Source organism: Echinococcus granulosus, assembly GCF_000524195.1.
Source record: "Echinococcus granulosus chromosome Unknown EG_S00020, whole genome shotgun sequence".
Lineage (NCBI taxonomy): Eukaryota > Metazoa > Platyhelminthes > Cestoda > Cyclophyllidea > Taeniidae > Echinococcus > Echinococcus granulosus.
In genome coordinates this window covers 908,120-932,574 of record NW_020170400.1, presented here as the reverse complement: position 1 = coordinate 932,574, position 24,455 = coordinate 908,120, and the positions used below count along the sequence as shown (strand labels likewise).

General features: G+C 41.6%; 5 protein-coding genes across 5 annotated transcripts in view; 4 read left to right on the top strand and 1 right to left on the bottom strand. All coding sequences in view use genetic code 11, as the record gives it.

Annotated features, from left to right (window-relative positions):
- Positions 1 to 292: 292 nt before the first annotated feature.
- Positions 293 to 1,690, top strand: EGR_03743 (hypothetical protein; the record flags this gene model as incomplete). The annotated part of the gene is made up of 4 exons (XM_024492992.1): positions 293 to 317; positions 450 to 506; positions 584 to 650; positions 1,483 to 1,690. 4 exons carry the CDS (start codon positions 293 to 295, stop codon positions 1,688 to 1,690), a joined length of 357 nt encoding a protein of 118 aa, XP_024352649.1.
- Positions 1,691 to 2,456: 766 nt separating this feature from the next.
- Positions 2,457 to 8,815, top strand: EGR_03742 (hypothetical protein; the record flags this gene model as incomplete). Its single annotated transcript, XM_024492991.1, has 5 exons — positions 2,457 to 2,607; positions 6,176 to 6,332; positions 6,539 to 6,718; positions 7,521 to 7,706; positions 8,689 to 8,815. 5 exons carry the CDS (start codon positions 2,457 to 2,459, stop codon positions 8,813 to 8,815), a joined length of 801 nt encoding a protein of 266 aa, XP_024352648.1.
- Positions 8,816 to 8,939: 124 nt separating this feature from the next.
- EGR_03741 (Ran-specific GTPase-activating protein) lies at positions 8,940 to 9,897 on the top strand (the record flags this gene model as incomplete). The annotated part of the gene is made up of 6 exons (XM_024492990.1): positions 8,940 to 9,008; positions 9,039 to 9,139; positions 9,177 to 9,315; positions 9,389 to 9,536; positions 9,575 to 9,643; positions 9,722 to 9,897. The coding sequence occupies 6 exons, from the start codon at positions 8,940 to 8,942 to the stop codon at positions 9,895 to 9,897; spliced, it is 702 nt and encodes a 233-aa protein (XP_024352647.1).
- Positions 9,898 to 12,894: 2,997 nt separating this feature from the next.
- Positions 12,895 to 13,911, top strand: EGR_03740 (Glyceraldehyde-3-phosphate dehydrogenase; the record flags this gene model as incomplete). Its single annotated transcript, XM_024492989.1, has 1 exon — positions 12,895 to 13,911. One exon carries the CDS (start codon positions 12,895 to 12,897, stop codon positions 13,909 to 13,911), a length of 1,017 nt encoding a protein of 338 aa, XP_024352646.1.
- A 1,435-nt stretch (positions 13,912 to 15,346) lies between these two features.
- The window catches only part of EGR_03739 (Rho GTPase-activating protein 22), a gene marked incomplete at both ends in the record, with an annotated part of 20,774 nt that continues 11,665 nt past the window's right edge, over positions 15,347 to 24,455 (bottom strand). Inside the window, 5 exons of the mRNA XM_024492988.1 lie at positions 15,347 to 15,630; positions 15,666 to 16,242; positions 17,019 to 17,267; positions 17,352 to 17,615; positions 18,599 to 18,775. Coding sequence (XP_024352645.1) covers positions 15,347 to 15,630; positions 15,666 to 16,242; positions 17,019 to 17,267; positions 17,352 to 17,615; positions 18,599 to 18,775 — 1,551 coding nt within the window. The remainder of the gene's footprint in view (positions 15,631 to 15,665; positions 16,243 to 17,018; positions 17,268 to 17,351; positions 17,616 to 18,598; positions 18,776 to 24,455) is intronic.

Sequence of the window (24,455 nt, the reverse complement as noted above, 5' to 3'; positions counted from 1 at the left end):
TGGTTCTAGAATATGCGTTTTCGGTGATAACAAATTATTCGCCTTAAGCATCCGTTTAGGTGTTTGTCCTAGTTCTCTTTTACAATAAATTGCTTTGGTTTCCTCTTACTATATGCTCTATTTACATGACGCCGGTATGAATTAGGACGTAAGTGCAATCATTATTCACAACTGATGCTTCTGCCCCCATTAAACCCTTGAATGTTTGTTTTTTTTTCCAATGGGTTTATGGCTATAGCTAGCTGAAAGCTTAATGCGGCTACTTTTTAAATTCCTAATCCTCCCACCGGTGATGACGACACTTCCTTCTTGGGGTGGTAAATTTCATTTTGATGCTGCAAGGTGAACCAGCAGGCTGGAGAAAAGTATTGGCCTCACACACACAGATACTACTTGCTCTAGCATAGTCTACACATTAGAGTTAATTAATATCCCTTTTTAACTTTTAGGCGACGATAACGAATTAACCGAGGGCTTCATGGATAGGTGGGTCCCCATCGGCATTGGTAAGTCTTCACTAACATTTATCGGTCCCAAATTTAGCAATGAAATCCTCCAACATTATTAACTTTCTATCTTTCAGCCTGTGGTGTCATTCTCGCGGCTGTCATCATTGTCGTGATCCTCTCCCTTCTAGCCTGTTTTATTTGGTGAGTCACAGTGACTAAATCGGTTTAAACGCTTCATTCTCGATGCAAGTACATCAGGCACACACACAGCCTTCATTTCACTCTTGTTGCCCTTAGTGTGCACACAAAATCCGTTTTCGAGTGTGTGAGAAGGGTATATCCGAAATCGCACATACACTGTCACTCAATACAACGGATTGCATCATCCCTGAGAATTTAAGTACCTTGTGTAAGGTGAAAAAATGTACATAGTTGCAGTTGATGTTACCTTCGCTGTTAGTAGTTACTCTTGCATTAAGGATAGTAGTAGAGGCATTCGCTCTCTCCTTTCTTCTGCTAATGTATCACTCAAAAGCACTGGATCACGTTACATGCCATAGCCTACTTGTTAATTTGCGATGAATTCTGGGCAAGGGGACCCCAACTCATTCATCATTAAAGGATCATATGAGGTCACTAATTTTTTTCCTTTGCTGACCAGTCACAACCAAATTAAAATTTAAAGTGAATTTGTGGATAGATTAAAAGCGCGAATGGGGGCAAGGCCCTTTCATTAGAGATAATTTCATCTTCTACCAGAATCACACTACCATCAGCCAATTCTGTGCTAGCTTTAGTCATTTACTGATCAATTTTCAACTATTATTTGCAAAGCTGCTGATCTCACACGCAGTTGGAGAGGGGTGGATACATCTAATGCATTCGCGTCATCCAAGACTTCGGTCTTACCTTGCGTTTGTCGCCTATGTGAATTGCTGTAGCAGAGCCCCATATCCCCATGTGTCAGCCTATGAGGTCCAGTTTCATCGAGCAATACCGCTTATTTTGAGCTATATTTGATGCTCTACTTTAGGCGAAGAAAGAGTGAGCCTTCAAAACCGCCCAAAAGCAGTTCAGACAGTGAGTCCACCATAAAGGATAAGTCGAATTCTTATGTGCCGAATTTGGTGAATGCGACACAGCCTTACTACGTGCAACCCTCAGAAGACCGGAAGTTGGCACCGTCGGCTGAGATGCTGCACTATCACTACCAGAAGGATCGTAATTCTGCGCAGCCGTGAGTTTCATTGCCCATTTCTTACCTTGCTGCTTTGTTGATCAAAATATTAGCTCAGGTTCTTATCGGCTTTGCAATCGGGTCCAAGTAATTCCGCTACGAAGACCCTTTATCAAGGGTCCAAAGAAGGAAGATAGCTGTAAATTTTTTATTGTTATGTACTATGGCATTGAGCTGAGGCATACATATAGACAAACGCATGTAGCTGATAAGTCCCTTCAGGATTTGAGAAATCCTTGCAGTGAACTTGACGAAAGCTGCACGAATTTTTCAAACAAGTATTCTTTGCTATTTTAAGACTACTTCTCGATTTCTGCTTACTCTCTTCTGCAAAATGTATGTTTTCCTTCATAAGAAAAAGTCTTAAAATATCGTAAAATCCAAGCATTTGGTTAAAAAAATTATTTAAGGTGGTTTAGAGTCCATTTTTGTTTCGAAAGTTGAATAAGAATTGCCAATTCGTTGCATCGGCGTGTGTCTTGTGACTGCTGTGCACAAGTTGGGTGGCCTGGAGTGAAGGTAGCTTTGAGTCAAGCATAAATTTCATCACCAAAATGGGATTCCAGTAGAAACAAGGTGAAGTCAGCATGTGAATAAAATTCTCGCCGCTACATAGTTATCTCCTCTGCGAGGATTAAGACAATTGGTAACACTAAATAGAAAGGGCTACAGAGATTCAGCCACAATTGCAAGAAATGAAGGAGGGATTTCAAAGACAGTAGAAGAGGCATAAAAAAAAGACAAATATGAGAGTTGTATTCTCGTGCAATATGATAAACTTCATCATTGATCTAGAAATGCGTTCCAAAAGCCTAGAACTAACAATCAAAAGCAGAATAACAACGACTACAAGGGCTAGAAAAAGAATGAATGCGAGTAATGCATCTGCTCGCGGTCGGCTTCAAGACAGCCTCGCATTTTGTAAAGTGGTTGCGGAGTCTAAACACAAATGCTGATTTTGGCCGTCACTCGGTTCATTGTCTTTGGAGGAGACGACCTTCTTAATCTCCCGTAGCAGAGAAACTCAAGCCGGAACTGTCGACAGCAAAGTCGATATAGAAGGATCTGTGGGAAACACTAGGACCTACTTACCAAATCTATGAGAAAGGAGATGTCACCTCTACAATTTCATCATCGTTAGGCGTGTCTTGTATTTTGTGAAGATGAGAAGGGGCGAAGTAGGTGGGCAGGAGTGTGAACAACTTGCGGTGTCAACCAAATATAGGTCATATGATGTGTATATTTTGGCAAAATACTCAGTTAAGACAACATGCAACCTCCGACGAACACTACTAAAATAAACTGCACAAATTACAGTTCAATGCGATTTGCTGCCAGGCTCTGCTTCACGGTTAATGATTGATGAATTGGCTGACTGACTGACCGGAAATGTGTCACGCTACACCAGTTTCGCGGATTGGACCACCCATCTGATTAGATCAAACGAATTGGCAGATCTTTTTTAAAGGGAAAAATGTGAAGCTGCATGCATTGGGGAATGCTTTAACGTGGGAGTAAGCACTATCTAGAGGAAGCAATTGAATGCAAACGGGGAATAAGAAGGAAGTAATCGAATGTTCCGATTCCTCGCAAATTAAACATGGTTGCCAAGTGTCAAGGGAAGAATTGCCGGAGTGTGTTAGAACCAACTCCCGTACTAGGCTGCTCTTAACAGGGAATCAGTGTAGATATTCGCTGCTGAAAGCGGTGAAATGCACTTGGCGCAGCTGTGTCACTGTTTCGGGGCTTCTTTCCTCCAACGCATTATTATGAGTAGAATGCTCGCCCAGTTGCGTAGTTACCCTTGAAAAGAAGTCACTGACTGAATGGCGAGGCTTTGTGAGAAGTTATTCATTGCTCTATAACTTGCTGAGAAGAGGCCATAAGCAGGTGGGAAGTTGGGTGATGTGGGTTATGATGAGGTAAATGGATAAAAGTGTGTCAGATTTATCAAGAAGATGTTTCGTCCGCGTAGGCATTCGATAGGATGTAAGAAAGGTACTTGAGAAGCAGTTACCAAACAACCTCTTTGGAAAGGCAGCAATGAGACCATAATGCATAAGGCCAGTGGTTTCTGTGAATCGGCATATGCAATAGAGAAGAGGGAGGAAGGGAAGAAGGAGAATGCTGGGAAGAAAAAGAAGGAAAATGGAGGAAGACGGAGGAGAAGAAGAATAGGAAAAATAGCAGCTGTTTCATCCGTCCTACCATTGCCCATTTTGGCGTGATCTGGGCCTGATCACCACCGGTGGGAAGGATTTGAGAGAAAAAGGGATAACCAGTCACCTGTCACCAACTCCATTTCAGCTATTGAGCAGGCCAAGGTTTCTGGGAGCCCTTCAAATGTAGAGAGCAACATGTCATAAAAGCATGCCCTGCACTGAGATCGCCTAATGGAGTGACCAGAATACATTCATTATTGAAGGTATTTCATCCAATACAAAGATAGTAATGCGGTGTGCGGAGCTGCTGATATGGGGAGAGCAAAGGCGCCAAGAGTAAAGTGAAGACTTGTTCAACAATCCACCTCAAGTGATGAATAACGCGTCTCTTGTATCGGCGATTTTGCGGTCAACAAATGCCGTGTGACTGCCGTTTGAGGGAAGGGGGGGTAGGACGTCAGTATGTGTGCTCTGATGGGGAACAGATCTCCTCAGATCTGCTGACAAATGAAGGCTTAGTAGACAGATTGGACCACTTTGAGGCACAGTCCTCCACCTTGACCGAAAATGGGGCTTGAATCTGACACGCTTGTACGACAATCTATGGCTATGTTTATGAACAATTGGGAGAAAAGGCGAAGGGGTAGGCAAATCGGAACTCACGCCTCGAGACAACATCGCACTCGTGAACAGACCCATTGTTTTCCCCAATAATTGGAGATCAAGCAGTGGTAGACTTTTCCCGGCTCTCGTCTCTGTGATCGAAAATCGCATAGGTTGGTTAAATTCCCGGTCAAATAATCCCATTATTGTGGAGGCTCTTCTTCCCTATAAGTGGGTCGTATCCAAATAACTGAGCAAAAACAGTTGAGTTGTTGCTAGAGTCGTTTGAGGGAGGACAATGCCTTTGCATTGCTTCAATACTATCTTTTCGACTCCATTCATCTCCACTCATAAGTGCGAACGAAGCATCAATTGGAACTGATTAAAGGGTGATTTACCTTTTAATTGCAAAGCCAGACACTGAGAAGGAAGTGAGGGGAGAATGCAAGTCATCTCACCACTTCCATTCATTCTCAATGGTTGTGGTGGGAAGACGGCATTTTTGGATTTACAGCAAGGGTGGGGACTTGAATTCGAAGGAGTGAGATTCAATTAACAGGCTTTAGAAGTATTTTTCAAAAAAGCAAATAACAAACCCAAGTCACCATTCGTGGGGGAATAGAGAGTGGTCAAGGTCAAGGGGTATTGATTCAGAAGGTGTGAGCGATTTACGATGAAAGTGGCAAAGTGGAATCAGTAACCTCGAAGGTGCTTGTGAACGAACGCAAGGAAAGCAAATTGAGATGAAAAGTTAGTGTTGTTTCACCCCTTTGAATTCAGAGGTACGAAGAAGGACTCGTCACAACATCGGAAGGCAGTGAAAAATGTAAGTGTGCCAATGCGCCACTTCAAGGGGCATCGAGTGAGAAATGCTGTGCTGACTGTCTTCTAATCTTGACTGGAAAAAAGGCACCTTGAGGGGGTGGCAACTTGGAAGAGATAAAAATGCCTGCGGGATTGTGAGCAGGGAGACATGACAGTTCAAGATTATATAATTCGACTGGGATGTTGCCACTCGTCTCAGTTCTTGCAGAAAAAAGGTGGTAAATTTGCGAAAAGTTTAAAGACGTTGGTATTGTGTAGGAAGGAATGCCTCAACTACTGCGGTCCCTTCATCTCAGCTGCGAATGCGCGAAACCGCTGTTTTATGGGTTGTCTCATTGTTTTACTCCTAACTCATTGATGCGTGATTGCCATCACTTGGTTAATTAAACCTGTGGGTCTCTTCTTTAACAGGTATAACACGAAGAAATCGCAGATAATGTGTTACAGCTATAAATCACTGTATCTTCTGCCCGCCTCTTTTGTACTTTAAAGTTGCCTTGTGTTGCCTGTTAATTTGCTAATAACGTGAGACGCTTTGCGTCAACAATTAGGCACATTCTGACAATCTTACCGTCACCGTTAACTTGTTAATTGCACGTTTCTCTTTTTCATTCTTTTATTGTCATTTAACTAGTACTTTTTTTGCTGAATACTTCAATTAATTTCATCTGATCCTTTAACATCTTTTTCTGTTTATAGGGTGTATCCTCATTTACCCTTTTGATAGCAGTGGATTTTCTGATTTTCTTTCAAACTTTTATGTTTGCCATTTTTACTAAATATCAGGCACGGGTCCCAAGCTGTAATAAACGGCTCAGAACTATTTTTTTGTCCTTGAATGGAGTTGCTAAAGCAGCCACTCATTAGTCTATAGACAACTTTGCCTTTTCTATTACTAGATGGTCAACATACCAGTTCTCCGAACGTCGATGTAGATACCACTGTGACGACTAGAATTTATCAAGGTGGCTTAGATTCTCTTCTTGAAAAGGAATGTACAATGCAAGGAAAGAAAAGGCGAAACCTTAATGAGAACGCATTTTTTGCCATTTTGAAGTAGGATAATGTGCATGAGCTTGGATCCGCATTTAATCTGGATACAGAGTCTTCATCCTTACTTGCCGACGCGTGTGAGTAGGCAGGGGAGTACAACGTGAGCGTATGGGGCCCCCTACCCACGAATGGAAAGTTGAGGACCGGAGACTTCCAGTCTCGTGCATTTGTGATATTTGATTGGCCTTGATTTTATTGCAATCTTATAGCTCATCTAAAGCCTACCTACAAGCAGAATTGGCCAATCAGGAAAAAGTGAACGATAGCGTCACGTTCTGGGAAAGGTTGACGACATTACTGCTCATAAATTGGAATTGTAAATTAAGGATGAAAGTCCCATTCTTGACAGTGATAAAGGAAATCCTTGCAAAAATCAAATCCCAAATAAAGTAGTAATCGGAAGTATTTCCTACCAGCACATAACCTCCACTTTCCATCTTTTAAATCAAATTAAAACTTGAATTGAGCCTAGCCGAAGAATTCCGGTCTTTTGGCTTTCTTAATAACCTGCAATAAATCACCCTAAGAAGGTAAATGATGATGTTTCAACTCGTTATGTCCATGGATTTCCTGGTTGTTACTTAGCAAGGACTCGTCTGTCTTTGCTGAGGAGTTTACGGTGGCAACGCCTTCTAGCGTTGATGGGTAGTTTAAATAAACAACTCAAAATTTTGGCCAAAAACCAAAGCTTAAGCTTCCATTTGGAGAATGACCTCCTGTTTTAAACGGCGTTATAGCAAATTACGACTTTTCTACCATCTTTGAGGTGGGATATTTAGCGATAACTTACTTGAATCGCCTTTTACACTGCAACAAAAAAGTCAGTATTTCTATCCTATCTTTTTAATTTCTAACTAACATCCAAACCTTTTACCGGCTTTGTGATTCTTTGAAGATAACCCTGAGTGACTTACCTTAGGGGAGCGGAAGATTTCAACGTTTTCGCAACAGATTGGGGATTCCATCTAGAAATGCAAAACTCCAAATTAAAAAACCGACAAAATTTCGTTGCAGATAAAGAACAGTTGTTAAGTAGTCGTCACTTATAGCTAATTATTTTCTTTGATTTGAAGCCCTTTAAAGGCAATGCCTCGGGTCTTCTTCTATGCTAAATGCAGGACATTCTGAATTTTGCCTTGATTGGGTAATGGAAATTAGTTCCTTGTAAGTTGATTTCTGCATCCTTCACAGGTATCCATCTGCACCTCCTATGCCGCCATTCCCTGTTGAAGGCGAGTATGTCTACGAAATTCCGGGTCTTGCAATTGTGAGTGAAGAGGAAGAAAAACAAAAATTTCCGCCGCTTTTTGGGACTTCTTTAATCGATTTTTACTTTTCCTTTCAGCCGCGAGATGGAAAGGAGGTGACAAATCCACTGTACGACAAATAAACGTTACCTTCAGATTACAATATCCTCACTTAGGCACTATTCGGTAGTTCAAAACTAATGCTACCGTCTAGAATCACTCCCCCTTGTTTCCCACCGCAGTCTTCCAGCTTCATTCTGACAGGACCCAACGAAAATTGTGTAATACCGTCAAACTATTGAGTATGTTGTACTAAAAACCTTCGCTTATACGACCATGGGTGTTGGGGCGTGCATGACGATGTGACGAGTTTATTGGTGCTTCTTTTTATTTACTTCTGGTCAGCTTTTTTGTAAACTGCACATCTTGCAAAGTACTACCCACTTTCAGTAGTATGTGTGCATGACAGTCAAAATAATCACAAGAAAATTTAGTTGGTGTAAGCTCTAATACCAATAAATGCAGGTGAGTAGTAATGTGGGATCCGAAGTCCCTTGCACTGTACGAAGAGAATCAGAGCTGGGAAATACATATAGTTACTCGCATCAGGTGTCCAGCTTTACCTCCGATTTAGTCGAATGATCAGCAATCGGGCGAAGTTTTTGCATCAGGCAGTATCTAAATTAGAAGAAAGACTAGAAACTTCTAGTCCGGGATTTGGGAAGCTCTTGCCCATCCTCATATCATACATTTTAACGCTAGAGACGTGAATGTTGTCGCCAATTTGATTAAGCCCTTATTTCGACCTTACATAAACTGGAATTTCTGACGTAATGTTTTGGAGCATGAAGTGAGAATATGTACGCAATCGAATTGTAAGCGCATTGATGAACAGAACATTTTCATGACCAACAATCAGAAATTATTCGAAACAAAAGCGGAAACACTTTTTGTGCAAAGTGTGCCAGCCTGGGAAATAAGGCAGGGAACCATATGGACTATTTAAATATATTGGTTTGTTAGTTCGATCCTAGATAACTTCATTACATCGATCAGATTCCTGCAGATTCAAGGTTGCAAAATAGGGTTAAATACTTTTTGCTACTCGAAAGAGTGGTTATTGATCAAATGGACATAAATGAACTAGTTTTAACCAAACTGGTTGGTTTTTTGTCCAAGCTCAAAAATTTCGCAAACGATGGGAAACAATGTCTAAAGGGTGCAAACAGACCAAAATAACTTTTATCTTTGGAAACTGTGGGTATCCCGTTAAAATGTTTTAAACCTCAAAATATCAGAAGCTTTGTCCACTTGTTGCTTCAGTCTGGTGAACAATTGATTGGTTATCAATGAATACATTTGAATGGTTAAGCTGCTAAAGTATCCTCACCAGCCATTCCTATGTTACGCCATGTCTCATTCTGGGGATGAGGTTTGCTAATCTCCAATTTTTAATGTTTAGTTTTGGGAGGAAAATGCCTCAGCCCACTTCGAGCCCATCGTCTCGCGCCATTTAGTTGATGTAAAAACACTCGAAGAAGATGAAATGTATCTTTTCAAAGCGTATGTTCTCATCTTTAACCAATCATAAAGGAATTAGTCGGGCAAAACTTTTTCGCTTTGATGCCAAATCGGACGAACCTGAGTGGAAAGAACGGGGGACAGGAGAACTTAAAGTTCTTTCAAACCCTGATACGCACTGCTGTCGAGTCATTATGCGTCGAGACAAGACGTTAAAGGTGTGTATATCTTCTCTTAATGTATGACGTTCTTGTATGCATTTTGGGATTTGTCACTGTTTTTTCTTCTTAGATTTGTGCAAATCATTGCATTCTTCCCTGCATGGAATTACGAGCAACCGCAGGTTCGACCAGAGGTTTTGTTTGGATGGCGCCTAGTGATTTCACCGATAATGAGATAAAGGCTGAAATTTTGGGTGTTCGTTTTGCAAATGCCGAAAGTACCTCTTTAATTTTGTGTTCTAATGTCCTCTTTCAGTTGCACAAGAATTTAAGAAGGCTTTTGATAAATGTAAGCTGTCCCCGCATGGATTTTCTAATCTACCAGGTAAATAGCGAATTGGCATCGTCGGAATGATTTTTGATCTCCCCACATTTTAACTGCTTCTCTTCATCCTCTTTGTAGCGAAGTTCTCTGAAAAGAGTGCGTTGGAGCCGTCCAAAGAAACCGGAAAAGTTCCAGGTTCTACAACACCGGAGAGTACATCGAAGGCAGCAGCAAATCAGTTAACCGATAGATTGGCGAAACTTGAAATTCAATCACAGGTGGAAAAACAGTCAGTCGATGTTGCAGCCCATTAACAGCTTTATTTGTTCAAATCCATTCTGTAAGATTTTGATTCTTATCTTCATTCATCAAGGTCACTTTTGTAATAAGAAATCCTCCCGACTTTACCAATAAATCTTGTTTTGAAATATAATTGTTGGCGCATCGAAGCAATTGCGAAGTCTGTGTCTGTTGTGGAGGGAGAAAGGTCTGCCGATGCGGTCACCACTGTGGCGCCCAAATTCTTTCCTTTAGCTATAATAAGCCAAAATAGTTCGGAAATAACAGAAGGCTTAATAAAGTAAAGAATTAATGGGCTATTAGCACGGCCCAATGAGCATGTTACAGAACTAAAGTACAATCTGCACAAACCGAGGTCTCCGCTTGGCTCGAACCAGAGTTAAAAAAATGTTATTTTACCACAATACCTATGTTAACGTTTGATCGTTATAAAATATTTTTTCCTTAAATCACATTTGAGCTGTTTGAAGCAGGTTTAACCCCTAATTTCCCTACAGTCTTCAAGTTCAACAAATGGGGATTGTGGTATGATAGAGGCGTTTTTAGAAGGCAAAGGACGGCCTTGCTTAGCAGTTCTCCTTATTCGCTAGAATTGGATCCAAATTTTCTTATTCTCTGAAGTTTGCTGTAACGCGTATCATCTTGATGGGTTTCGAGCGAGTCTACTGGAAGTCACAGAAGGGGGTTAAAATCAAAAATCTTGCAGACTGTCACTCCTTGAATTTCTTTGGCACTTGGTGAGCTCACGACGTACTACTGGTACAAAAGTTTCTTCCATTCGCAACACTGGATTAGGAGGCCATTTTCATGACTGTAATCGCCCGGATTCTCGAATCCTTGCTACATCATCACCTCGATGTATTCATTTTCTAAATTTTCAATTTGCCTATAAACGAAGCGTCAGTAAGATACATCCTTATCTCCACGCAGAGCATGTCAATCAAAAGTGGTGAATTTCCCTTGTTCTCCGCCATTATTTGCTTATTTTTATGCACGTACGTACATGATTCTTTATCCTTTTGGGATTATGACTATAAATAGCTGGGCACTCATAGTGCCCTGCGTCCATCATATTAAAGCAACCTTTTAACCCACTAGCATATCTGTTCTTCTATTCCGTGTATACAGCTCTGTAGAGATGAATCTAAACTCTGTATAAACACACCTGTTTGCAATTCCTATGTAATGTAGTGTGCTTTTCACATTCCTAGTAATTTGTGTAACAATTGGTCGTTTTCACATTAGGATGCAAGATTCTGCATTCAAATGCAAAGTTGTCTTAGTTAGAAAAGCAACATAAGTCCTGTTGCTTATTTAAAAATAGTTTGTCGTACCATTCTTCAAACCTTCTGCTTTCATTTTCAATTTCTTGAGCAAACAAGTCGAGTATTCTCTGACCCCAGAAATAAAACAAAGGCAATAAACACACATCAATTGATAAGGGCGATTGAAGAAGACTACCCTAAAAACAAGCTGCTCAAATGATTCTTAGAGGTTGGTTACTACCGTAGTGTAATACGATGGTGGTTTATCCCTCGGTTCTGGTGAGACGCCACTTTTGTACTTTGAATTAGCCCCCTTGTACCTCGCTGGGTGGGCTGGCCTTTTGGGCCATGCCAATAGTCCAGACACCCTCTTTGCGCTGAATATATATTCTGTCCGAGTATTGTGTCTTCTTTCGTCTTCAGGGAAGTCTTGGGACGCTACATTGGTGGCAACGAAAAGCGAACCCGATCCTAAAGGCCATATATCCTGTTTTTCACTTCTGGGTAATAAGCCTCAGTGGAGAGGAAGAAGTACATATGCTACGGATGGGAGAATGGTGATGATCCCAAAAAAGGGGTTGAAGTTGACGTCTACCTTCGGCATCAATCCCAGTCCCATGTTCTGCAGAAAACCTATTAACAACTGAAGTGGCACTAGCCGTGAAGCGTCTGAAAGTTTCGTTACAGACTTCCCCTACCCTCTAAAGTGGGAACAACGTGGCAAGAAGGAACGGACGAGAAACTTCTTCCCATGGACCTGTCAGTGTTCCTGCATCTATCTATGGACACGCATAATGGCCAGCACAATTTCCCTTTTCTGAATCAAGTCCTCCAAAGCGGACGAAACCCCAGACCCGGTTAAGCTGCCAAGAGGGATCAGTGACGTTGAAGTCAAGTATCTCCTCAGTTGCACGCTAATTCGGTGACTGGCACGGCCGGATCGTGGGTGCGTTGTAGTGGCTGACGCAGGAGGTTGACCTGCGGGGGCGCCAGGGACGCTCGAAAGAGGAGGGAGGCTATGTAATACGACGGTTTATCCCTTGGTATTGGTGAGGCGCCACTTTTGAACTTTTGGATTTGCCTTCTTCTACCTTGGCGGGTGGGCTGGCCTTCGGGCTATGCCAGTAGCCCAAACACCTTCTCTGTGCTGAACATACATTCTGCACCTAGTATTGTGTCTTCTTTCGTCTTCAGGGAAGTCTCGGGACGCTACAGTAGAGCCCTACTACGTTATTGAACTCCCATTTTGACTACGTGAATAATTTACTCTCCGGGGCTTGCACTTCTGCTAGAGGGCGTGACCTTCGACCCACACCAGTAGTATCTTTGCTTTCTATGTTTCAGTAATATATTTTCTGCACATCACTGCGGCTTCTTACGACTTCAAAGAAGACGCTGGGTTATATTCGCCTTTACTAATTTTTGTCTTATCGTTTAAAACACTAAAAACGCTGCAATTTTTACCATTATTTTTGAGTTTGAATGCAACTACTAGCCAACAGTGTGGAGTTCGAATAGCCGAAATCCTAATGCTTTCAATGTACATTACTTTAATAATGAAAGTTTAGGTATTTTTGCTTGAAATAGGTAGTCTGTCACAACAAAACATTCCGAAATTTTGCGAGAATAATTTTAGATATAGTTTTGATGCTGCTTACTTATTTCAATTTTTACATGTAAATTGTTTAACTTATCTTCATCGCTAGGTTATTACACACGGTATCTACTATTCCACGGGTTTCAGTAATGAGCAAGCCTAAGGTTGGAATTAATGGGTTTGGCAGAATTGGTCGTCTTGTCCTCCGATCTGCCATATGCAAGGGGACTGTAGATGTCTGTGCCGTTAATGACCCTTTTATTGATCTCACTTACATGGTTTATATGTTCAAATATGATTCTACCCACGGTCCATTTATCGGTGAGGTAAAAGAAAAGGATGGGAAGCTGGTAATCAATGGCCATGCTATCTCCGTTTATAAAGAATTGAATGCTGAAGCTATCCCATGGGACAAGGATGGTGTTTACTATGTTGTTGAATCTACCGGTGTTAATACTGACATGGCTAAAGCTGGTGCCCATTTAAAGAACAATCGAGCTAAAAAAGTTGTAATTTCAGCACCATCTAAAGACGCTCCTACGTTTGTTGTTGGAGTTAATCTGGACAAATACGATCCCTCTATGACAATAGTCTCGAATGCTTCTTGTACAACAAACTGTTTAGCTCCGTTGGCTAAAGTTATTCACGACAACTTTGGCATTGTAGAAGGTCTGATGACAACTGTTCACTCCTATACAGCAACACAGAAGTTGGTGGATGGTCCTAATCCAAAAGGATGGCGTGATGGTCGTGCTGGTGCCTTAAATATCATTCCAGCACAAACTGGAGCTGCTAAAGCTGTCACAAAAGTCATTCCGGAGCTTCAGGGGAAGTTGACAGGTATGGCATTCCGAGTGCCTACTCCAGATGTCTCAGTGGTTGATCTTACTTGCAAACTTGCCAAACCTGCCACTTACGAACAGATCAAAGAGGCGGTCAAAAATGCTTCGCAGAGTCCAGCCTTGAAGGGAATTCTGGATTATACCGATGAAGATGTTGTAAGTATGGACTTCCGAACTAGCACCGCATCATCTACCTTCGATGCAAATGCGGGAATATCGCTGAATGACACGTTTGTAAAGCTCATTTCTTGGTATGACAACGAGTATGGTTACAGTTGTCGTGTGATTGATCTTATCACTTACATGTATTCCAAGGATAACTAATTCCGGTGTTGGGCCTCGTTTACCAATAAAAATACAAATGAGCTGTTTAAAAGTCACTTTCGCTGTTATTGGTATGTATTAAAAAGTAGACTACGTTGAATTTACTTATTAAATATTCTATATGCTTAATTCGATTTTACGAAACACCATAAATCCTGTTAAGGTGTTTTAGGCTACTCGTCAGCATAACATAATCTAAATCTTGATATCTAAATTGGATAGTCTTAAATTATTTAGGACCATTTAGTAGTGTATCAATAGCAGATCATTTTAGATCCTCAGAATAAATCAAAGGCTATTCAAAGCATCCATAAAAAAGAAATACTCCAACGAAAGTGGACAGGTGCTTTGCCTCAGAGAAAATTCAAGTTTGCATTAACTCTTAAAAATAATTTGAAAAGCCATATTTTCTGGCAAGTCACGAAGTCTATGAAAACAAAGTGAAACGCTTCAAAGATGCTCCTGCTTTTGGAAAAAAATTACTCGAAATTTTGTGTTTGTTTAACGATAAAAGAACTAATTTCCAATTTTAATGAAAATTAATTAAATAGTTTGGTGCAATATTTAGACGGGTAATTACACTCAAAATTCAAATTTGAAAAGTAATTTCTGGCTACACAAGGTATAAGCCAAAAAAGTAAGATTGTTGAGTTATTATAAAATCGACAAAATGCTACTAATAAAACGTAACTTTGGGAAATCAAGTTTTATCAAACAGCACCACCAGTAGCATTCAACCACTCGTCTACGTTGTATAATTGCTTTCAAATTGTCTATTCTATTTTGCGTGTGGTGATGTTACAGTCTGGCATAAATAACAAGTGTGATAAGCGTCAAATATCCACTTCCGTCCTGTGGGACGGTCGTGAGATCTTCTCACAGGTAGGTTTCCCACAGTATGCGTTGCTTCGCAGGCCCAACAATAATTACAACACTCTTCACACCCATTCATATTTAACATTGGTGTGAGACAGTTTGTTTATCGTCACGTGAAAAGCCGAGAGAATTGCTCTTGCCATGTTTTTTGTTAACCATTGATACATGATCCGCCACTCCGATCAAGGGCAGAGGAACATCTTGAACGAACAAACGAAGCCTCACCCATGCTAAAATGGAGCAGCTCTTGCGTTTGCGGCAGCAATGTCGGGAGTTCAAAACAACTTTACGCAAAAAATCAAGCGAAACCTGGTCTAAAAAACTTTTTCACTGGACAGTTAGTAGTCCCGCAGTAGTAGTAATAGTAGTAACAAGGCATCTTTACAAAGCGTGAAATAAATAAGAACCAACAGACAAGGGGAGATAAAGAGGAAGTATGAGAGGTATTGAGGGATAAAAGAAAGCCGCAATTTCAAATGTAGAAGCATTCTTCAATTGTCAAAAATTGACGTAGGGAAAATGCACATTAACAAGGAAGGTAAGGATTCAATATCGGGCACTATGTGCAAGAAGCGCTATCCTGCGATTGCAGCATCGGTGTTGCAGTTTTGATGGTAGTGGACACCTTCTGTTGAATTGTTTCATCCTTTCCCACCGCACTCTCTACAACCTTCCTTCGTCGGTGGGCTCTTCCTACCGACTGTGCATCCACTATTAGACTCTCAAGGTTGGTCTGCGGTTCCTCCACAAGTCGGTCAATCACGTAGAGACGTTGTTTGCAGTCTCGGTAGCGATTATACTCGCTCCGTAATCCATCTCGGTCCCGTTTTGATGGTGGATGGTCTATAAGAAGCAGTGACAAAAAAGGATAAAATTACTCGTCACTTCTTGGATCCGTTTCTCGTAGTCGTGAAGAAAGCGTTGGAGTTTGTGTTTCACTGACAAAATTTCCGCGCGTCCACGTGTCAGCTCCCCGGGATCCACATTCATTGCGAATTGAATGAACTCAAGGAGGGTAAGTTCCCAATTCAAGAAAAATGAAGGTAGGGATTCTGCCCCATTGCTCATGAAAGAAGCGGTTTGATCAGTTTCCGTTTGAGAAAAGTTGGTAGATGAAGTTCCCAGAAGAGCTTCTGGCGTTAGAGAGGATTCGAGAGTAATTATGGGTTCAGTTTCTGCAAATTTAACCACTTCATCTGTCTGTGTTGGTTCTACCACTGCTATACCCATCAGAGTTCTGACAGAATCTACAGAGGGCTGCGGCGCTGAACCACTGGAGCGCCCACGACTGAAACGAATAGCTGAATTGGAGGCGAGGCGAACCAATCGACGCACGCAACGGTAGCGATCATAGATAGGTTTCATGACCCGCTTCGTTATAGGATCCGAGGGTCGACCCTTCATCTTTTCGAAGTAAAGCAGGCATTTCTGTAAATCCAATTTCTCTTGTGCCAACTGAAAATGCAAGAAATAAGAGATAACCGACACATATGATAGTTGAAGGATTGGTGGACAGAATAATGGATAGACAGGAGGTCCAACCGATAAATCCGTGAAATAGGTTTAGGATAAGTGGATAAATCCGACATGTGCAGATGGATAACTGGATGAACACAACCAAGGACTAAAGATAGATTGCAGGACCAGAAATAGACATGAAACTGGGGAGATCAAAGATGGGGAAGAAAATTATGCATTGATGTCTGAACAAATGACTTGACAGATGGATACCGGAAGAATGGATGGGTGGAGGAGACAGGATTGGGTGAATTATGAGATCAGAGGTAGATTCGTTGATGAGAAATTAACGAGTTAACGACACCATGGCAGATGAATGAACGGATCCGGAAAATGAGGTGGTATCGGTGAAAGGAGACTTGCCGACCTGGGATGTTAATAGGGAGGAATTTATGAGTAAAAGGAAGATAAACCGATCAAGCACAATTGAATGAATATGAAACGGATAGGTGAATCAGGAACTGATGGGTAGATTATGGAAGCATATATTAGACGGCAGATAAAGCAGTGTTAGATAAAATAATGAAGAACTGTTTGGAAAGTGAACCAGGAATTGGTATAATGATCAGCAATAAGCAGATCAGAAGTAGACATTAAAGTTGAAGAATATAAGGGGTAAATAGGCGGATAGATTAATATATGAGGAGATAAGTAGATCAGGTCAATTCACGATTATTAGCTGGATTACAATTTCGAGTTCGAGAGTTACTTACCTCCGCCAAAGACATATGCTCAACATCTTCCGGACGTCGACATTCCTTCCGTCGAGTTTCCAAAACCGCTTGCAGAACAGTGAGGAATCCAGCCACCTCTAGGTGAATGGGATCGGGCAGACTGATGTCCAAACTCGATGAGGGCTCTACTAGACGTACTTTGGAGGCATTGGAAAATGCAGTAGTTTCTTCTCCATTCGGTCGACCTGTCAGCGGAATGTAGACATCCAGAGATCGTCGGTTGCGTAGCTGTAGGAGAAAATCGAAAACGATATCCTTATTATCAGACGAATCAGTATTTAAGGAAAAAAGGGAAACGAACACCTGACTCACTCTACTTAGAATATTTCGCTTTCTTGGCCAAGTTAAAATGTGACGTGGACGGGGTGTGATAGATTGGCAGACGGGATTTGCAATAAGTATGCGTGGTGGAAGGATTGGTTGAAGCGGGGGAATATAATCGTCTGAGGGATGAATGGAACAAACAATAGCTTCCGCGGAAGGGAGTACTCGAAACTCGCCAAAGGCGGCATCTGCGCTGAGATAGTCGAGGTAGTTCAACACGCCGTGATAAAGGCGGCAACTGGAGTCGTGGTGCTAAAAAGTGATATTATTTAGTAAAAGCAGATGGCACAGAGTACTTGCAAGAGTTCTCAAGCTTCGTTAACCATACTACAGCTGCATATTCTCACTTTGAACCATTGTAACTTCCATAAATTAAGTAAATATTTGTCAACAAGAAATTCGGTAGGCTCTGAGCCTCATGACGATTATGCTGCTTTCTACAAGATACTAACACATTACTAAAAAGCGTTACAAGGTATTTCAGGCATCAATCATTTTTCTAGTAATTAATCCGACAAAATTTTAAAGAGTTCAAAAAGCGTATACCTAATCCATTGAAAAAACAAAAGTAAAAAAGAAAGGGTTTTACGTTTGATGAGATTATTTGAAACGGGATCTCGGATATGAGCAATTATGATTATTTTAATGAAAAATATTCAGAACCAAGAAAAGAGGTACGTTCGGACTGTCAGTAAATCAAAATAATCTCCTATCATATAACTCAACTTTACTGACGACTTAAGTAACTGGTTGAATTTAACACTTTTACCCAATACCAGATGTAAATTTCACGTTAATTGCCCAGTAGAAAAATTAGCAAAAAGAAATTAACTTAACAAAACCGACCGATTCACGAATAATTCAGGTGCGAATCTGACATGTAACAGGAACTAGTCCCCTTAGAGTATGGGGAGGAATGGAATCCAATTTTTAAGCAAGCCCATCTCTTATATTAACGATTGCAAAAAAGCACACATAAAAACTCATCGAAACGACCATAGGATTAAAATGCCTTCATAATCTGGGAGATCCCCAATGGCACTTGGCGTAAATACTTGGTGGATTTAGCTGCCTTCACACAGAACTCTAATTGCAGAAGCTACGCGTTATAAGAATAAGATATTTATTAGTTGAGTACAAATAAGGGCACCGAATCTGGAAACTGGATACTTCAAATTTGTTATATTAAAAGGCCGGAAAGTTACTACTGACAGTTTACAAGTAGAAAACGTTACCTGCTTAGGGGCTGAAAAAACGTGCGGCAGACGACATTTAGCTCGAGGGAAGTGGTGAGTGGAAGAGGTAGTTGCTGATGAATTTTCTCTTGCCTCCTCCACATCCTCTTCATCAGCTTGATCCTCCTCTTCTGCATCAGATGTCGGACAGGCAGAATGCATATCATCCACTATGGACTAGGTGACAAAACAAATCATTAAATTTGATCAAAATCAAAAGAAGCCTAATTTGCACTTTTTTTTCTGCATTCGATTAGTTTTATGAATTGGAGAACCCATTGGTCAATTAGGATTCCATCCAACAAGACCATCCAAATGCTTCGATTGGTCAATCGTAGATCCAGCAGCATGAACAAAATTAAAATCTGTCTGTTAATTTTCTACATATAATTTTACCAACTTCAACGACGGCGCACGGAATAGCCCTCACATCTTACTACGGGCGGGTAATCGAATTTCATCCACTCACAAATACAAATGCTTAAAGTCGACGCTCTGTGGACTACGGCTCCGTCTGCAAAAACAACCTTAAGCACGCACAAACACCCGTGTCCTTCGTGCTCAAAAGGGCAACCATGAAACTTCCATACACTGAGAGAGATTCGTAGCCCAAATAAGGCAAAGATTTCGATTGATAAATGATCTGTCGTTTGAGGAAAACCAACCACTTAGAAGGTGGAGTAACTAATCAATTGACCTTATGAAAAATACTAAAGCATTGTCTTTACGGTCAAGTGTTTAGCATGCTGTCGTAGTTGACACCTCCCCCCCCCCCCCAGGTTCGTACCCTGTCCGTTCCACATTTCATATAGTCCAATGTTGCCAGCTGGAACCTTACCAGAGAATTATACCTGCCACCTGCCCCCACCAAAGCTGTTTCAATCTCCACCACTATCCTGCTCTTAGATCAGCTCCTCTAAATTCACGCTCAAACCATCGACCAACCGCATTATTCTGCAGGTTTAGTAGGTTACCACGCGAAACTTTCGTTGATTTTTTGAGCTTATCCACATTCTCTAGCATAATGATCGGATCCAATCCCTCGTTTTCAACAATAATAATCTCCACCAGAACGAGGCATCTCACTCAACCCACTGATTAACGTTCCATGGGTCTTGCATTGGCCGGCGAAACACCTCGTTTGCTTATCTCTTTCAAGTTGTTGTCTGAGCAGACGCATGAATTCTTTTTGCAACAGAGCTTGGGTAAAGGAGTCTAATCCTTGGGTTTTGATGATTTGAGATGCACACGTCCGACGTCACCCGCTATAGTCCCTTTAGCTCATTCGCCCTGGGCCTAGCCTAACTCAAATTTTCAAGATTATTCAAAACACTTACAAGAACGGGACCTCTCACCTGAATCCATCGAGCAAAGCAGTGCAATCTTTCATTAGCTAGCCAAACGCGAAATGAATATTCAGGGAAAAGACAAATCTTTGTCATCACCAAAATTGCTACGGACATGGACACTTGAGGGGTATCATTTACAAGGAGACACATCTATTCAAAATCGCTTAGTGGATAGATGGGTGAACCTACTGCCCTCTTTCAACAAAATTACCACCGGCTAACCCTACTTGCTCCCGACCCGAGTCCAAATATCAAAACAAAACTCCGTAGTAAGTTTTGATGTTACGAGCCGGTTATGCTGCTGTAGTGCCTGCATGCCTATGCTGCTGATTGCCTTGCTTACAATAAACAAATTTCAATACTTGTTTAGGGAATAACGACTGCATTATAGTGACAGTGAATTTTGATGTACCTAGCAAATTTAATCACTACAAAAGACATATCCCGTGGATGGTTGTATCGGTAGACTGGCAATAGAAGAATTCTGAAATCTATGGAAAGAACTATTTCTTAACCAACATCCAGATTTTATGATGCGTGGCATGATGAACAAAAGAATGAGACCTGCGTCGAACGAGTACCGCTAACAAAAAAGTATACCAGACAAAATAGCAGACTATGGGAGAAATTTGGAAGCCTAAGACTAGCATTAAAATGATGCTTCAAGAAGCCAACTTATGTCTTATAGCTCATGAGATGGGCCGCATTCCTAGATAAAAAGCTTGACAAAAAGTGCAACTGCTTTAGAACAAGGTCCCACCTTAAGTCACATCTCTCTCAAAAAATTGTCTCAATGAAATGAAGAACGAAAACCATTGAAACCTACGGGAATGCTAAAGACTTCCCATTACGACGAAAAATCATTTCACGGTCAGACGGCAACCACCACAATTTTAAGTACTGGGCCAAGATGAATAATAAAGCAACACCCAAAAGTTAAAACTGATTATAAAACGGATTACTTACATCAGCCAGTCTCGAGTAAAACGCCATAAAGATAACACCTTAACAGGGAGCAATGACAAGTGAGACCCGCCTACAAGAATCGTAATAATTGTAATACACGGAATTTAGCTCGTCGTGATGGACAGAAAATAGAGCAGTCTCCCTCTGTGGGTATCGCATCCCATATCATTCACTAGTCTCCGCTGTTCATCAACAAGAAAAAGAAACCTGTTTTCGCAAACGCAGGCCAATCCAGCCATGCCACATCACCCACATACTTCTCAGCCTTCATTGGCATCTGGCCTTCAACAAATGAACACTCCCCAACAAGCAATTGTTTTCTCAGTCCACCACACACACATACGCATATACATACACACATACATCCACAGACAAAGTAAGTAGTCTTCTCGGGATTGGGTGGTACGTGCCTCAACAAACGCCAGGCAAGTGGGTGCATAAGTGAGCAGTGGGGAGAGTAGATTGTTCGGATATTACCACTGACATGCACGCCCGCCTTATGAGTGCTCCAATAAAAGACAGTACAGTACAATGCAACACAATTACATAGCACAAAAGTCATTCCTCGTCACAGGTCAGGTATTTAATCAACCAATCAATTGGTCATCCTGTCCGTCTGTCTGTCTGTCGGTAAGCAAGCAATCCGAGATGAACAACGCGTTGCCACAATGTACGCGCACGAAGGAGGTGAAGAAAAACTATTTGATCGCTTTTGAAGCTTGTCGCTTGTCATCTGTTGTTCATCCACGGGGGCGAGACCCACCCGCTTAGTGGCTTTCACGACTTTCCACTCAGATTTGGCGTTGGCGTGAGACAGTTCTTTTACCACTCACGTCATACCAATGAACGTTATCCTCGACACGTTCACTTCCAGTCACTTGAATGAACAGCAGCAGGTAAGTTTACATTGCCAAGATTGGATCTTTGTGTAGGGGGAAATAGATCCAAAAACCAACAGACAGGCGCATTCTACAAGCTGAAACAAATCATCGCCGCTAGTTACACCGGAAGCTGTGCGATTCTTTTGGCTGCCTGAAGAGAGGAGTGGACATCAGAAGTACCGAAGACGACACTCAAGGGAAGATAGGGCTATACGACAGAATTTGGCATGATACAATACTAGTCCCTTCAGCGAATTGCCGCCTCTCTGCTCTTAAAAGCTACTCACTGACTCGGATAAATCATGATGTCATCAGTGTCCAGGGCAGAAAATCGCCTATTCCAAAACACTGTCGAAAATTCAGCAAAAGAGGAAAATGGAGCCATTCCTTAAAGAACTTGTTCATTGAACCGAAATTAAATTGTGAACGAGGAGCATAATTTGCAAGCCTTGCACCGTATGTTAGCTCGTACTACAAAGGAGGCAGGTACTTGTCAACGACCTTACGGTTAACTAGAAACATTTCCTGTCCTACTGGCGGTTCAGCTTTACACCCCAACCATCATGACTATCAAAAGTGCGGGCATCGACTTAGGTGGCGCATTAAGAACATCACACCTTCGTGTCTTGACCTTAATGGCTCAGCCAACCCATCGGTCAACAGGCAAGGTTTCACAGGGGTTCTGTGCACGATTCTTCACACTAATTGATTAAATACACACGAGACGATCAGTTATACTAACAATCTCTTGCCAAACGTGTGCATTCATATGCATTGGTGACTCACACCAACCTAACACGGACATATCTGCTGTCTTAGCTATACTAGGGACGAGGGCAGAAAAAAGTGAGAGCCAATCACTTAATTACACATGCAGCTGATCTTTCTGCCACTTTAACCAATTATTGAAGAAGAGCAATAAATTTGGTTTAAGGTTTGCTCTAAAACATGGTATTGCAATGGACAATATGTTTTGGTCGCACATTTAACCCTTGCGGGACCTTCAGCCTTCGCCTGTTTGGGGCACCATGTTTGTGGCCTGGGATTCTGTCTACGACATTTCAGTTGCTAGACCATCAACTTAGAAATATAATCGCTGTTCTTAGCGAACTCCCTCCAAAAGGACCACAATACCGATTTAAATGCCTGAATGCCAGACCTAAACGCCAAAGGTATCTACCATGGATGAGTGAATCCGTAGAGACTTGAAGCACACTCACCCAATCTCCTCCTTGATTTAGGAGCAATTGAACTTGAAGCAGCACTGGACGTGAATGATTGTAAAGCATTCATAATGCAGGTGCTCATGCTATTCACGTGGAGATACGTAAACTAAGTGGGAAAAAATGGGTTTTCACGTTTTTGAGGCGCTTAATATAACCCCGTAGATGGCTGAGCGATGCTGCAATAAAAAAAGGGCAGCAAAAAGGATTGCTCTTTGACTTTGAGGTCTGTAAAGTGGCTTTAAATTGTGCTTGATTAGACATCCTCTACTTTTAGGTAGATGGAATACACTCGACTAGACTAGGGCTTGAAAGACCAGTGACTCCTGCAACCCGATTTGCAGAGCCCGTTTAAAAAAACACTGGGATGCATCACCGACGCTGGCAATAAATGCCTTCTCCTCTTAATCGAAAAATCCACGCGTGATTTTTCGTTCCTGACTCATGGCTGGTTTTTAAAGCACTAGTGCAGATGATCGACCCCAAAAAAACGCCGAGAACGACGTTCAAAATGGGACAATCCTCGCAGTTCTAATTGACTAGTGTAACATCTTCAATCTCTACGACTCACATTTGCTACATTTTAGTGACACGACGCTCATTTCGGCTGACAATCGTCTGCCAGCTCCTCAGTACCAATTTGCGATAACAACACCAATCGTATGGCGCCTTCAGAGGGAATCCAAGTGCAACGGTGGTGTGTTGTTTGCCTCACCTCACCATATTATCCATTCTATTCTAGCCTTCAGGAGGACCCGATTTTACAGACTCGTAGTATGTCTAGGACAAGCTGTGTTGGCACTGGCTGCCCTGATAACACAAATCTGTTTCCAGTGTGTCGAAAACACGTACACATTTGGTGCATGAGTGTTTGCGTGCGTGTCTTGATGCGATTAACGAGGCATCCCAATTCGGCCATGGAGGTAGCCATTTGACCTAAAAGGCCAGAAAAGGAGGGGCTACATGTGTTGTGTCTGTAAAATCAAAGGGGGCAGGAGGTTTCTCGCCTTTCCCTATGCACGACGTTCTTGTAGACTGTGTTAGATATTCGCACGACTAATAAGAGGGGCATTGATATTAAAACAAAGAAAATTATCTTCAACAATAAAATTTTTCTCTAGAACCGGCGCTATTACCGATACAATAAAAGCCAAGCTACACCAAAAGGGTGAATTTTCAGGCGTATACAGTGACAAAGTTAACTATGCTTGCCACTTAACAATAAGAATTACTGGACCAGAATAAACCCTGCATGATTTACAGAAAGTTACTTACATTTTCCAGCATGTGTCAAAAAAATAAAAAAAGAATAGAAAGGAATCAAAATATGCACTTATTTACCCACAATTTTTTGGCTGAAATAGTAGCACTTCCAGAGAGAGTCGAGGGGAAAATGCGAGAAATTTTCATTGAGCAAATAGAGTACAAAAACAAACAC